Source organism: Penicillium subrubescens (assembly GCF_028828155.1).
Source record: "Penicillium subrubescens strain IBT 31985 chromosome Unknown utg000010l_segment0_segment0, whole genome shotgun sequence".
In the NCBI taxonomy this organism is placed as follows: Eukaryota; Fungi; Ascomycota; class Eurotiomycetes; order Eurotiales; family Aspergillaceae; genus Penicillium; species Penicillium subrubescens.
The window spans coordinates 847,822-862,347 of NW_026643160.1; the positions used below are offsets into that span (position 1 = coordinate 847,822).

The 14,526-nt window shown below is 51.7% G+C and overlaps 3 protein-coding genes across 3 annotated transcripts; 2 read left to right on the forward strand and 1 right to left on the reverse strand.

Annotated features, from left to right (window-relative positions):
* Positions 1–192: 192 nt before the first annotated feature.
* On the reverse strand, positions 193–5,309 carry N7473_011503 (putative RNA binding protein Jsn1). Its single transcript, XM_057157442.1, has 5 exons — positions 5,232–5,309; positions 4,856–5,141; positions 4,214–4,661; positions 861–4,137; positions 193–789 (listed from the first exon to the last, which is right to left on the reverse strand). The coding sequence occupies exons 3-5, from the start codon at positions 4,429–4,431 to the stop codon at positions 784–786; spliced, it is 3,501 nt and encodes a 1,166-aa protein (XP_057003292.1). The 5' UTR covers positions 4,432–4,661; positions 4,856–5,141; positions 5,232–5,309; the 3' UTR covers positions 193–783.
* Positions 5,310–6,931: 1,622 nt separating this feature from the next.
* On the forward strand, positions 6,932–9,376 carry N7473_011504 (putative signal transducer; the record flags this gene model as incomplete). Its single annotated transcript, XM_057157443.1, has 2 exons — positions 6,932–8,942; positions 9,060–9,376. 2 exons carry the CDS (start codon positions 6,932–6,934, stop codon positions 9,374–9,376), a joined length of 2,328 nt encoding a protein of 775 aa, XP_057003293.1.
* Positions 9,377–12,896: 3,520 nt separating this feature from the next.
* Positions 12,897–14,366, forward strand: N7473_011505 (uncharacterized protein; the record flags this gene model as incomplete). The annotated part of the gene is made up of 3 exons (XM_057157444.1): positions 12,897–13,141; positions 13,216–13,270; positions 13,599–14,366. The coding sequence occupies 3 exons, from the start codon at positions 12,897–12,899 to the stop codon at positions 14,364–14,366; spliced, it is 1,068 nt and encodes a 355-aa protein (XP_057003294.1).
* Between the last annotated feature and the right edge of the window lie 160 nt (positions 14,367–14,526).

A 14,526-nucleotide genomic window follows, 5' to 3' on the forward strand; every position in this document is an offset into this window, starting at 1 on the left:
CTGGGCTGGTGGGATTGATACAAGGCGAAAAGATGATGGTGGATCTCAAGGGTGAACTTGCCAGATGCTTGGCGGTCGGCTGCCAAACTACCATGGGCCTGGCACCACGTGTACCACGCAAGAAATACCTAGGTAAATCTGACAACTAAAGTGTATACAAAGCCTACAAGCTACAATCAAAACTCAGACTCATACATGCATAAGATAAAATTTGTCCATCGACGCCCCTCCACTCCATAGCCACTAAATAATCCCACAATCTCAACCAACCCCAATGATCAACATTCAACCACACACAACCCGTAAAAATACCAATACCAATATCACACCAGAGAAGAATGAGTCAAAAAAAGAAGACAAAGCATGAAGAAAAGGGGAAAAAAAAGGCCCATAGATCGCAAAATACATGGTCATTCGAAACGCTGTCTCCATGAAGATACATGAAACGGGTGTCAGACTTCGCGCCAGACCCGACTTTTTTTGTAAAATCCACACATCCCAAAAACAACAGATCAAATCTTCAATCGCATACCCCATTTCCATTCCCCTTACATCTAATCCACGCCAGACCAGCGATCCAGCGTCTGGTGGCTGGCGTGGAAGATGAAGGGGAGAAAAAGCGAAATGCATGATTTGAGACGAATTTCCGATTCACAACATAGCAAGAGAATCCGCTAAAAATCTTCATGATGAAAATGGCCACAAGATGAAGGTGAACGAGGAAATGAATTTATACAGTAGATTGAAGCAGGAAAGATTTGATTAGAAGATCATATGCCGAGATCAGCGCTGTAGAAAAGGAGAGCGTTAGCAGGTTGTATCATTACTGAGGAAAAGAGATAAAGGGAGGAGTATCTTACCCGTCCACGTCGACCTCCAGTCTGGCCCTGCACCGGCTGTGCCTGGGCATAGAACTGTGGAGGATATTGGTACATTTGGGCTGGGTTGACCACGGGGCTGAACTGCTGTGGAGAGTAGCTAGATTGACCCGGCATGGCATTCGGGCTCATGGCGCCTGGCGCAGCGGACAGCTGTGTCTGCAGAGAGCGAAGGTTCTCAACTGATGGCGATACAGCTGGGTAGCCGAAGTTGGCCCCCGGCATGCCCTGGTACATACCGCCAGGAGAGACACCACGAGCTTGAGCAGCCAGATAAGCCTGGTACTGAAGTTGCTGCTGGGAAAGAGGCGCGTTGGGGTCCTGGAAACCATTTATTCCCCCAAGCCCGTTCAGAGGATTGCCAAAGCCATTCATGCCGTTGGCACCATAGCCATCAAGAGGAGCATTGTTCTGATCAGAGGAAATGGGCCGCGAATCAGGAGTCTGGCCAAGCATGTTGGAGCCGAACTGGCCGCTGTACTGGCGCTCCATAGGTGGCTGTGCCGGGAAGTTGGCGCTTCCGTGGCGGGAAGACTGACGGTGCTGAGACTTCTCGGGGGTAGAGGAGTCGCGACCGTGGTGGTGCTCCCGGCCATTGCCACGGGACGAAAGGCCAACCTCATCCATCAGACGCTTGTATCCCTGGCTTGGTGATGCCTTCAACTTGGTGAGAACCTTGGACACGTTCCTAACGACCTCGGATCGCATAGACTCGTCAAAGAAAGGGGTGGTAAGGACCTTGAAGATCAAAGTGGCTCCCGAAGACTGATCACTCAAGATCTTCTCCAACACCTCATCGCCAGGGCTGAAGAAGAGGGCCTTGAGAACGACATCTCGAGCCTCCGCCTCATTGCGCTGATTAATCACCTTGAGAACGGTAAGATATGCAACCTTGTGGGTGCAAAGGTGCACCAGATGGGGCACGAGTCTGGGAGCAAGGACGGTTCGGCGATGGGGGAATGTACAAGTATCAAGGAACCATGTGAGGAGCAAAGCACCGTTGGCATTAGTAGCCAGCTGCACACTGTGAAGAGCAATAGCAGCAGCGAGGGCCCGCTGCTGATCCTTGGTGGAATGGTGGCTTTCCAAGCAAGCCCGCATAGCTCGGGCACCAAATCGGCCCTGAGCAACCTCCCACATGCGGCTCAGCATGGTCTCAAAGATAAAGTCATTAAAAGGAGCGCCGAATCGAAGACAGCACTGCAACACGTAGTTTCCATACTGGTCAAGGAAGAGTGGCACGGTGTAGGGGCGGAGTGCATCGACAATCATCTTCATCTGAGCGGGGGTCTTGGCAACATCGATGATCTTCTGGGCAGCCCAGGTTCCGTTCTTGTGCACACCAATTTCAGCAAGATGAGGAGCAATATGGGACAACATCTGTTCCTTGGTAGATTCAGAGCAAAACTCGAACAACTTCTGAACAACAGTGTTGCCAAGATAGTCAGAAGCGAGCTCAGCGATCTCAGGGAGCATAGCGCTGGCAGTCTCTTCAATCTCTTGGATTGAGCAAGCACCGTTATCGATACGCTTGCGAATATCACGCAGACGAGGGGCGTCAAACATGCGGGTCTGGCTGGGTTCTGAGTCTGAAGGAATCTCGTCTTCATAAGCCTGGAAGGCAATGGCACTCTGGATGGTAGCATTGATGTTCCGTGAATCATCTTCAGTAGCTCCAAACTCTTGCACAATTTGAAGCATCTCCGGCAGCAGATCAACCAGAGCGGGGATTTGAGGAACGACACCGAAGTTGTTCGCCTGGTCGATACCTTCCGAGACAATGCTAGACTTGAAGTTGGGATCAGGAGTAGGGGATGACTGAATGCCGTTGGCACCGGGAGTGCCAGCTGCAGAGGTGCCAGGAACCTTAGCATAACCAATTCGCACAGGTCCAGCGCCAGGGAAAATCTCCTTGCCATTCAACAGAGACTTGGCCTGCACAGCACTTTCGATACGTTCAAAGTTGACAAAACCACAATTCTTGTGCGTCAGCACGCGAGTAGACTCGATCTTCCCGTACATGCCAAAGATAGCATCGAGAGAAGTGACCGTGGTGGAGACAGGAATGCTGCCAATCCACAAAGCCCGAGTTGGGCCATCTTGGTTGTTTTCATCTGCCAGCTCTCCCGTTGCACGAACTCCAACTGCAGGGCCACCAGCTGCACCAAGATGCATCATCTGAACTGCCTCGGCAAGGTCATCATACTCGCCGTTTTCTGATATATGCAAGTCCGAAGGAGTGAAGCTGTTGTCGAGGCGAGAAGGCGTAGCGAGGTAGTTGCGGATGGAGGATCGTTGAGGAGGGGCCTCCAGAATACCAGCAGTCCGTGCTCGAGGACGGTTGACAGAGGCATGGCTGGCGAATGCCTGAACGGCCAGATTGTGCTGGTGAATCTGCGCCTGCGTGGCAGCAAGCTGAGCAGCCGTCGCAGCGGCCGAGGGGGTCAATGTACCCGAGGGAATTCCCGAGTATCGACTCTCATACTCCAGATCCTCATCATCGGCATACTTCTCCTTTGCGTTCACCGAGTACGACCGGAACCGATTGTTGCTCTTCATCATCGCCAGCTCAGCCAGGAGTGGCGGCAGCCCAGATGCTTGCTGCTGCTGTTGGTGGTGAATCAACTGCTCCATTGAAGGTCGTGCGAGGGAAGCCCGCGGTTGCTGGGGAGTCTCTGCAAGCCCGAGGTAGTCCAGGGTTCTGACATCGGCGGTGTCTTGAGAGAAGGACGAATGGCTTGGTGAAGCCGGGCCCTCCGACGAGCGAATGCTTGTCAAAGTAGTGGCTCTGTCGCGACCAGTGGACCAACCGGATGAAAAGACAGATGAGCCGAAAGGACCGCCAGTTCCGAGGAGACTGTTTCGTTGCGGCATCGAGCCAGCTCGAAGACGGGACAGCATGGTTGGGTTGGGAGCCGCGGCCGAGCTTGCAATACCGGCACTCGGGTCAATACCTGACACACCGGGAGGTCGGAAGGGGCTTGTTGACGGAGTCGGCCGGGAGGTCTGCGACATGAACGGCTGCTGAACATCCATCTCGTTAAGGGTGCCCATTGGTGGGAATCGAGAGGGCACAGTGCCAGCTCGAGCCCGGCGGCCAGAACCAGTCATTGAGCCATTGGTAGTGGGAATGAGATCGGGAAAGCTGTCCTGATTAGGCGACTCGGGAATGTTCTCGCGCAGCGGGGTCGAGTGGCCGCTCGTCGGGGGACCCCAGATGCTGGTGGGAAGACCTTCCTGGGCTTGAATCTCGCGGGCGCTGTATCAAGCGAGAAGCGTCAGTCAATGTGTTCTGATAAAGGCGCAATTTCCATATCGTAGGATGAACGACTTACCGCTTCGGGTAAAGACGTGTCCCCAACTCATGAGAAGGGGAGCCAGCCCCCAGTCGCGAAACACCGATCGACGTGGATGAGCCGAAAGGCGCCTTCGCAGTCCCCGAGCCAGCCAGATCGCTAGGAGAGCTTCGCCCTGTCGAAGTTCCCGACATGGACTGTGTGGTTGGGATGTAGTTGAAACTCATCTGTCCTTCAGGTCGCGAAACCGGTAACATTATGAATTATGTCCTTCTGCCTTTAGCCAAAGGCAGTACTCTTGATTTCCCCACTCTGAAACCCTGCGCAGATACCGGAAGGGACTGTCAGAGTCGATCAACTCGAGAAAAAGTGGAGGTCAGACACGGTGATGCAGCGCAAACACCATGCGGTGATGGATTCGAGGGAGACCGTAAGGATGTCGATGAAGGAACCGGAGAGACGGCGAGGTAGTAACCGCGGGTACAGTCTGTGGAGGAGATGCAAGGTCGAGGTCAGCCGGGGAGTTCTTCGAGGGCGAACTCGATGGATGATCGGTGAATGGCTGGTAGAGGGATGGGGGGATGAGATGGAAGGAGGGGTTGACAAAGGGCTTCCACTACAGCCAGACACGACGAGGTGGGGGAATAAGGAATGAAAGAGTGGGTTCTTCTCAAGACTGACCGAAAAGAACGAGTTATGCTCACAAATCTCTCACAACGACAATGTGCTGAACTGTATGGCGATCTTCGGTCCGTGTCCCCAAACGCGATTAAATCAACCCGGGTGGGAATCACCAAAACGCTCACGTTTTCGCAGCGGTCGTCCAAAGAGAGGGGGACGCGGCTAAAGGTGAAGCATGGAAGAATTGGAAAAGGAGTCCACAACCAAAGAGCGCCGAGTGAGGACTAAAAAGAAGACGGATGGAGGAGGATGACGAAGAGGGTTTTCGGGAAAGGGATCGAGGTGGCTGGAGGACTGGTTAGTTTGCGCGGCTCCGGGGGGACTTAAGGGAGGATGAAAACGAGGTCGGGGGAAAAAGAAAAAGGGTAAGACTGACCGAAAGAATCGCACAAGAGAAGAATGCAGAAGAGCAAAAAAGAGGAGTGAGAAGAAAAAGTCACGAGGAGGAGAAAAGGTGAAGAAGTGAGAGAAGTTGAGAAGTTGTGGAGGAAGACCGGATGTTCGAGGAGTTGGGGAGTTTGGGAAGTTTGGGACGTTGTGGTTGGTTGACAGAGGGAGAGAAAGTGTTCTTTTCAGCTTCAATTCCCACAATCCCATTGTCCCCTCCCAGTTGGTCCGGGATGGATATACGGTAAACAAAACAATAGACCATAAATGATGAATAAGTAATTATCAATTAATAGTGAGAAAAGTGTTCTTTTAACCGGTCGTAGAATAGGCTGTAGGCTAATCCTAAGACGATGGCTGCATGTTTATACAAACTACTACATTTGTACTTTTTCTACGTGGACTTCACCCAAGCTATTCAAGTCAGTACTACTAACATACAACACGTCCCTACGGTTCATCCAACGGCTTTCATCTGGCATGCATCATCTCGGGCAGTCGGCACAGCCAAAGTGGATTATCGACTCAGCCCCATCGATGTCATCGTTTTCCTGGTGGTCCCAGACAATTCAAGTCTGCCTGGAACCCTCTAGGCCCGCAGTAAACACTGAAACACCCATCTACATACACTACTCCCCTCCTACCAGGTTCCTGACAAGTGCCGGATACTCCCTGTTGGTTCCTCGACCTCCCCCGACATTCCGGTCGGCACAACCTGCTGGGTCTGTCATAAGGCGTGTGTTTTGTTCTTCGGGAAAGCATGGCATGCTCGGTGAAGCACTGGCGTGGAAAAAAGACACAAGAGCCCCGCATTCCCGGAGCGTCATGCCTCAATAGTCGACTCCATAGAGATCATGGAACACGGATGGGATAGCAGTCAGACTTGATTGGAGGGGCCTGATATATTCATTCGTTGCCTCGAATGCTCATATCAAGGCCCTGACTCGACGGATGAGGCAATTGCCCATGCAAGGGGAACAACTCTGTCATGGTTGTTTGGAGATGTGAGTGGATGCGAGCAAGGGATGGGTCAGGTACGTGTCCGTATCCTTGTCCTGGAGAGAAGGGTGTTGGTCAACCAGATAGGGCCGACAGGGTAGTCATATCAACACGATATCCAGGTCATCAGCGAGAGAGATCACTGTAATCGATCAGCGCTGAAGCATTGTCTCATCTGGACCTCAATTCTTCGGAGGGAACGGCATAGTGGGTACGGAACACCCGGCAGGTTGAATAGCGTATGCTGCAATGTCCAGTTGCCTGCAATTGAGGGTCATAGTGGAAGAACCATTGGGTTCCGAAACAAGCTGCAGATCCAGTGAGAGTAGAGTAGAGCAGTAGTGAGGAATGGTAGTTCCAAGTTCAACCAGTCGAGGACGACAACTGGTCGAGACGGTCGGCAGCCTGAGGCAGCAAAGACGCCACGCAAAAGGGTCAGCCACACTGCGATCTCCGTTTAGCGCGTTTCTGTCCAGTTACTCATCGTTCAACAGTCAAAGATATCACGCTCATCCGATGTCGCGTGCTTTTAATCTAGCCAAGCCGCGCTGATTATCCCACTGCAACCATCAAACTCCGTTTGTGACCGTGATCCCCAAGTCTAGCCCGCGTCTCATGCCCGACCGACCATCCACAACGCGATCGCCCGATAGCCTTCCGCAATAAATCTCCCCTCAGAGCTCTTGCGACATGGCGGACCTCATGGAAGACGACCTATCCTCGGGACTCCAGTCTTCGGAAGAGGAAGAGGAGGTCGACATGCCAGTGGAGTCTCTAGTTTCAGGTCGTGCAAAGCGAAGCACTGCCGGTCGGCACATGTCCGCCCTGATCGATGCGGCCGCAGACGACGATCTTACACTGTTATTCGAGGAAGTGGAGGATGATAACGAGTTTGCTATTGATGCCGGAGCTGCCGAGGAGGAGGATATGGGGCTCGATTCTTCCTCTGAGGATGAGGACGACCAAGGCCCCGATGCACAGAACGACTACGAAGGCGAGAAACAATTACAGAAGGAGGAGCGCAAAAAACGCCGAGCTCAAAATGACCTTCGATTCCAGACACTTCGCAAGCGAGTCAAGATCGATCCTACCGCCGTATCATCCATGCCTGCTCCCCCGCCCCGCGCGAAGAAGAAGTCGGAGCGCATCTCGTGGCTGCCCACGGTGGAAGATGGACCGACTCGATCCTCCTCGCGTCGACAGACGATGGTGAATAAGGAACTCACGCATGCGCGTTTGAAGGATAGCCAGGAGAAGCGTATCAGGATTATTGCTACGATGAAGGAGGCTGAGAAGCGGAAAGCCCATCTCAAGCCAAAGGAGATGACTCAAGAGGATCATCTTGCTGAAGCTGCTAGGGTGGAACGAACCAACAGCAAGAGTCTGAACCGATGGGAGCTTTCGGAGAGGAAAAAGGCAGAAGAGCGGAAAGCCAAGATTGAGGCATTACAGAATCGTCGACTTGAGGGTCCTGTTCTTTCCTACTGGAGTGGGGTGGCTACGTGGGTGGATGGAAAGCTCACGAAGGTGGGTAAAGTTGAGATTAAGGCGAAAACCGAGAAAGAAGAGCCTCGCAAGAAGAAAAAGGACAAGGATGAGAAGACTGCTACGGAGTCACAGGATGCGCAGAGCGCTACGCCTGCTCCAGTGCCGCAAGCGAATACTGCGGCTCCTGGAGATGCTTCCACTTCTATTCCAACTGCAGTACCTGGCGAGCCTGGAGCTCTCCCAGCATCTGAAGCAAAACCTCAATCACAGACGCCGGTTGCCACGATTTCTGCGCCCGATATTGTCGCGGCTCCGACGTCAACACAAGAACCACCCAGCAAGCCCAGCGAAAACCCCTCCGAGCCACCAGTAACCGCTTCACAACCCGTTGAGAAGGATGGAAACAAGGACCCTGAACAACAGCCGGCTGCCGAGTCCATCGATTCAAAGAAAGAGGAGGCCAAGACTGGGGAGCCAGAAACACAAGCCGATCCCTCCAAGGTCTCTGAGAAACAAACTGAGCCAGGCGAGACTATCACAGGTCACCAATCTACTTCCCCGGCCGAGCAAGACACTTCAGACAAACCTGCAGAGACGTCCTCAACGGAGAAGTCAGAAGAGAAATCAGAAGAAAACCCAGACGTGATGGACATTGATTCCGGGTCGGGGACTGAACCCATCAAGGGTGATGGACCACAACCACCGATCGAGCGAGAATCTCCCGCAGCTGCCGCGCTCAACGGTATCGGCACCAGCACAGATGCACAACCAACATCTGGAGAGGTCTCTCAGGCCACCTTGGCATCAAGCACTACAGAGCCCGTGACAGAACACGTTACACCTGCGGCCGCCGCATCCGCACCCGCACCTACGCCTGCAGACCCTCAAGCCCCTCAAGCTCAAGCTCAAGCCCCTCCAAGCAATGCAGCTCCCCTGCAAGCCACGCCACCCAATATACCCGAGACCCTAAATCAAGGCGTCGACCAACCCCAGCAGACACAGCAGGGACCGCAAGGCGACCTACTTCTTCAGCAACCAACCCAATCACAAGATTCGATATCAACGCCAGTACAACCAGAGATGCCCCGGCCACCGCCAGTTATCGAGCATACAGGGCGGAACTTGACGATATTGGAGAACTTCGACGATCGCACCGCGCACAGCAAAAAGTTCAGCATGTACTTCAATGCGAAGAAACCACCGCGGTTGACCAGTACGTGCACACCCCTCTACTCTACACCCTTGTCCAGCCAGCAATACCCCACTTCATCTGCTTCATCTATCATGTTATCAATCAAAATCAAGCACAACCAGCTAACCCACTAATCAGAAATCTCCTCCTCCCTCTGCGTGATCACATCCCTACCCTCCCGCTACCGCGATCCAGAAACTTCCCTCCCGTATGCAAACTCCTACGCCTACGGGCAGATCCGCCGGATGCTCTCGCAGGGATACATATGGAGTTCGATGCTGGGCTGTTTCGTCGGACCCGGTGGGACTGCGGCGCGTGGTGTGCCGGATCGGTTCCTCGGCATTGAAACTAAGGCAGGCGAAGATGCTGAGAAGGAGAAGAAAGAGGAGAAAAAGCCGGATGGTGGATCAGCTGGTGCTTCGAAGGCTGATCCGATGGAGATTGATGCAAAGTGAATTGAACTGAACTGAATTGCGTCTGTGAGTGTATCGTCATTGATCTAGATCTAGATCGAGATCAACTGATAGATGTGGTGTACGATATATGTCATAACTAGCCTTGTCTGAGCCTTTAACTGTATAGATACCCATTCGGCCCGTTGGAAACAAGGCCAGACCACAACCGATACCTAAAGTAAAGCCTAAGCCAAGAGCCGATAATCATTCAGTTTGTTCGGGCCCCGGTGTAAACTCGGGCCAGCCCTATCTCCACCATGTAGTCATAGACTACAGACTCTATCAATAGAGCAAGCATACCCAAAGTAACATAACCCCTGGAAGACACAAACAGTAAGTTTTCAATAAATCCACACTAACCATCAAACTGCAGCAGTGGTTCGTAACAGCTTTAAAACCTTTCTATGATGTCTTCCCTGCCCAACAAGTGCGTTGGTTACCTTTCATGTCCCCCTGGGTAAATCAGCCACCCCTTCCCGTTCCAGGGAACCAAATCCACGGAAGGCGACGGGAGTCAAAAATAGCAGTAACAAACCATAGTTCCTCCGCATTGAAGGTTTTAAAGGGACCCGAATCCAAGACATGACATTATGAATACCGAACTCTGTCTAGGCTGCGAGTTTATTATTTGTGTTGTGTGTTGTGTTGTGTCATCATAGCATACTACGCAATCGAGCAAGTCGTCTTGCGTCGACGAGTGCTCTGCAGTGTTTGGGTTGGGTCCACATTGCGTAGATTGTCAACAGCCTACTTACTGTATCAACTGGCCTTGTCTACGTAGGAGCTACGTGGTAGCAGGTAATCTAGACGATACAGTGAACCGAAATACAGAATACTTACTGTCAATGTGTGTCGGTCTAGGCATTCACCTTAACTAACTAGGCTTCGGGCATTATCAGATGGTAAGCTCGAATCTTATCCAATATCCAGTGATTCTAGAACATCTCATCCGCTCTACAGTACCTAACCGCCAGGCCAGACCGTTACAGGTAGCGCTGGCCTAACGAGTCAAGTATTGTATGCATTCCAGCACAACACATCACCCCATCCACACACCCACATCTTTCCCCATCGACACGAAACGGATGATCGACGCCTAGCACCAGCAAAGCGCCGAACAGAGCGCAAACATAAACCTATAGACAGGGCTACGAGTAACGAAGTGGATAGTCTCCCCGTTCCACATTCTGGAGCACTTGTTTCGCCTCACTATTTTAAGTGTAGAGCTATGTACTAATCTATAGCATATTTTATCGAATTGTTCTTCGCTAAATTCTAGAATTCTAGATCATCTTGGCTCTGGGGACTCGACGTGTCAGGGCTGTGTCACGACTCAGTACATCACTGGGGTGTGTGGGGTGTTGGCTTGGTCGAGTGTCCACATACCCACACTGTGGCTACAGTACTCCGTACTCCGCGGTGGCACGGCCGGTCTGGGCGGCGGTCGGATATTCTTGGATTCTTCAATTTGTCCTTGTCCTCGGACGATAATGTGATGCGGGACTCTGTTTGGCAGGGCAAGTATTTACTCCTCGGGTCTTGGAGTGAAGATCTCGTCCGACCCTTTTTCGTGGATGGGTGCTAGGTTGTTTGGTTCTTGTAGCGGTGTGGAAGAACAAGGTCAGAGTTATGGTCATGGATATGGTTATGGTTATGACATGAGATATGAGATAGATTTAAGATGGAGGGAATGGCGTCATGGAGATTGGGGATGAGATGAATTGTTAATTTATTCTTATTTTATACTCCGTACATTTGCTTGAGATGTCGGGGGTGCTGTCGTGATTATTGTATACACTGTTCGATGCTATCATGACATTTTCCTGGAAATGATGAATGATGTGTCGTGATCAAGTATGTATCAATGATGTGCCTACTGTACTTTGTATGGCAAGAATGAGGTGCTCTGATCTATTATCCAATTCGCCCTGTCATCTCCATCAAATCGAATCCTCCGATCGCGCCACTTTCCCCCGATCACGCCAGAGCTGAAACTAAGAGGGGAGAGATAAACTGCCACACCCTACTGCAGGTGAACCGGCTGGCGCGTTCCTGTAGAATATATTGTAGAATATTATTGCCCCTCCATTATTAAACCGGGGGTCTTAGGGCCTGCGGAACTACTCAGAAACGCGTCGTGGCGTGGTGTCCAAGCACGAGGGGCGCGTGCGGATCTAGACTGGATCAGCGTTGATCAACGTGGTGCTGCAGGTAATGTATCCTTGGCAAGGATAGTACGGAGTACAGTATGAGTATAATGTACATAGAGGGGGAGGTTTTGATGGAAGGCGACGAAAAACTGGCAGGGAGGGCTAAGATAATTATAGAAGAGAGACAGTTACATTAAATATGATGGATACTCCGTTACTACGTGGATTAAAGGCAAGTCCTAAACATAGAAAGAAAGGCGAGAATTGCGTGCGGAAGGTGAAAATGAGTCAGCGGTCTGGACTTCCCAGGTTGGAAGGGGGACCTTGATAGGAAGGATGATTGGTGTGATCACTGTGATGGAGAGAAGTCGATTGCGTGGAAGAGGGTGGATCTGAGATCAAAGGAGAGAAAAAGTCTGGGTCTTGGACTGTTCAGGTGGAGTGCTCCGTAACTTGTTAGGTTAATAGGAAATCTTCTCCACGACCACGACTACTGAAAGGTACCTTCGTGGAGGGGTGGAGGGGGGAGAAGATCACCCGAAATGGTTCTGGACTTCTAGAGTCTGGACTCTGGATTGTCTTTCTCCTCCGAGCACGTTTTCGTTTTGCGATCTTATTTATACAACTCTCTCTTCCCTCGTCGATCGATTATTATTTCTTGCAACTTGTCTCTTCCACCCTCTTTATATAAGCTGGTCGGATCTTATCCTACTTGTCATCATCCCTTTGATGGTCGAAATTCCCATATCTTCCGAATTTTAAAGTTCCCGGTATGCTATCTCTGTTCTTCTGCTTATCTCCCCCCACTCACACGCCGGCGATCGCCCCGACCGAGGCCCAACCCGATTATCCTGCGTGACACAGTCTGAGACAGACTGTTAACGTTAACTAAATTGTTACTTCGTTAGTCAACTCACTAACATAGTCACCTTATCAGGACCCTCACTCCCCCCCGGTCTTTTCCTTAACGATCGATCTGGTTCCCCAGAAGACTTGATCATTCCGACGGGGCGGAGTAGATAAAAACCGAGTTGATATGAAGAGGAACAACCCGATGACTATATGATTACTGCTTATCCCCGCCTAAGCCTACAATAACTATTCTCTACTATCCTCTTAACGGGTCATTCTTCTCTGGTTCAACCTGCAACATCCCGTCTACTCTCCCACCACTGCTACCAACCATCAACTTGACCAGGCAAATACCTCATACCGGCAACAAATCCCTCAACTCACTCACCTCCTCCATTCCTGGAATCCCGCAATCTCGTGCTCCACCTGGCGCAAGGTACCCTGACCCTAAACAAAGGGCTCACCTCCTGATAAGATACCAAAAAAGAAGTGGCTACACCGCCACATCAGCTACAATAATGACTCAGTCCACGACCTCCCATCATCGTCGCTCCCCTTCCTCTCCTCATACTATCATCCCCAAGTCCAAGCCTGCTGTTCGACCAGGTCTCCATCGTCGTGGGACCTCCGGTGTCAGCCTATCCATTTCCAAGCTGGGCTCGGGCCATCATCATCATCATTCTTCTTATATCCGATCTCATTCACGGGGAATCAACAAGGCCGACGACGACTTTGATATGGCCGCTAGTTTTTTGAATTTTTGGTATGTTAGCTATGCGATCTCTTGTGGACTTTCATTCTTTTTCTTATTTGGGGGGACGTCTTATCTTTGCCCAGTCCCCCTGCAGAACTTGTCCTGCCCCGTGCATGCCGGTTGCCGTCATTTGCAGCGGTGCATGGGTCTGAATCCTGATGGTTTGGTCTTTAAATAGACTGAGACCTGGAAGGCTGGACTAGTGTTTATGAATCATACACTCATTCTCAATTGATTGAGACTCGGGGCTGACTTTTATATCTTGTGTTTATAGCGCTATGTGTGAGCGTCAAATTACTATCCCTAACAACACTATCCTCTACTGCAGTGAAAGGTATGCTTGATCCACTATCTTCATCCTCCTTATCTATACATGCATCTATCCATCCATTTTTTCTCAATGCCCTCAATTTGATCCTGTACACCCTCCACACTCAATACAATTCAATACTAACATCCCCTCCAGCTGCCGCCGCAAAGACTCAGCAAAACCCCTCTCAGCCTCTCTCCCATCAACCTCAACCCTCTCCACCAGAATGTCCTCCACCAACACCAAGACTTATACCTACTCATCCACCACCTCCCCACCAACATCCCCCCTCTCTCCCCGCGCACCATCGTCGCCCCCATGACTCCAACAGTCATCTCCTCCTCCACCCCCGTCCCATCCATCAGGATACCCGCCACCATCCACGACGGCAAGTCAGATCTTGACCCCACCGAATGGAAGCCCGTGTTAGGTGCCCGCACCGACAGCACCGGCTCCACTACCAGTACGACCAGTACTACCAGTGGTAGCTCGCTGGCTACCTCCGACGCATGGGGCTATCTCTCCCAATTCCACGGCGGCTCTTCCACCTTCCTGGCACCCCGCTCGCACCGCAGCACGACTAGCCTGTCCACCCTGGATGTGACGGGTACACCCTCGCTCACCCATGCGCCATCCATCGCAAGCTCTGTATCGAGCACTGCATCTTATGAACCTGAGCATGAGCTTGGGCATCGTCCGCTCCCACCGCGCCATAACCCGTTCTTCTCGCTCTCGCATGCTGCGGAGAAAGGTATGGCGCTGGTTGTTCCTCAGGTCGAGGCTGTTGCTGTCCAGGATGTGGAGAGTGATAGTGGCTCGATTTTCCCGGCTAGTAGTTCCGTCTGGGAAGATGGGGTTACGACTGCTACGAAGGGTAGTGCGCCGATCATGGTTCGTGGCCGGGGTCGTGTGACTAAGGTTTAGTCAAACTACGCCCGCAGGAACCATTGAGCGGTGCGCATTCAGGTTCGAGATGAGCATTGAGCTAGCTTGCGTGTGGATGGGTGTGGGATTGGATGAAAAGCGTCGTTTCGCTGTTTGAGAATCCTCCCTCATGCTATCCATGCTTTTGCTCTATCGCTTT

What these genes read in the sequence shown, in the direction of transcription:
- N7473_011503 (XM_057157442.1), bottom strand. Translation starts at nt 4,431, where the DNA reads ATGTTACCGGTTTCGCGACCTGAAGGACAGATGAGTTTCAACTACATC. An exon ending in ACACGTCTTTACCCGAAGCG is followed by an intron (nt 4,138 to 4,213) that starts GTAAGTCGTTCA and finishes CGCTTGATACAG; the next exon opens with CGCCCGCGAGATTCAAGCCC.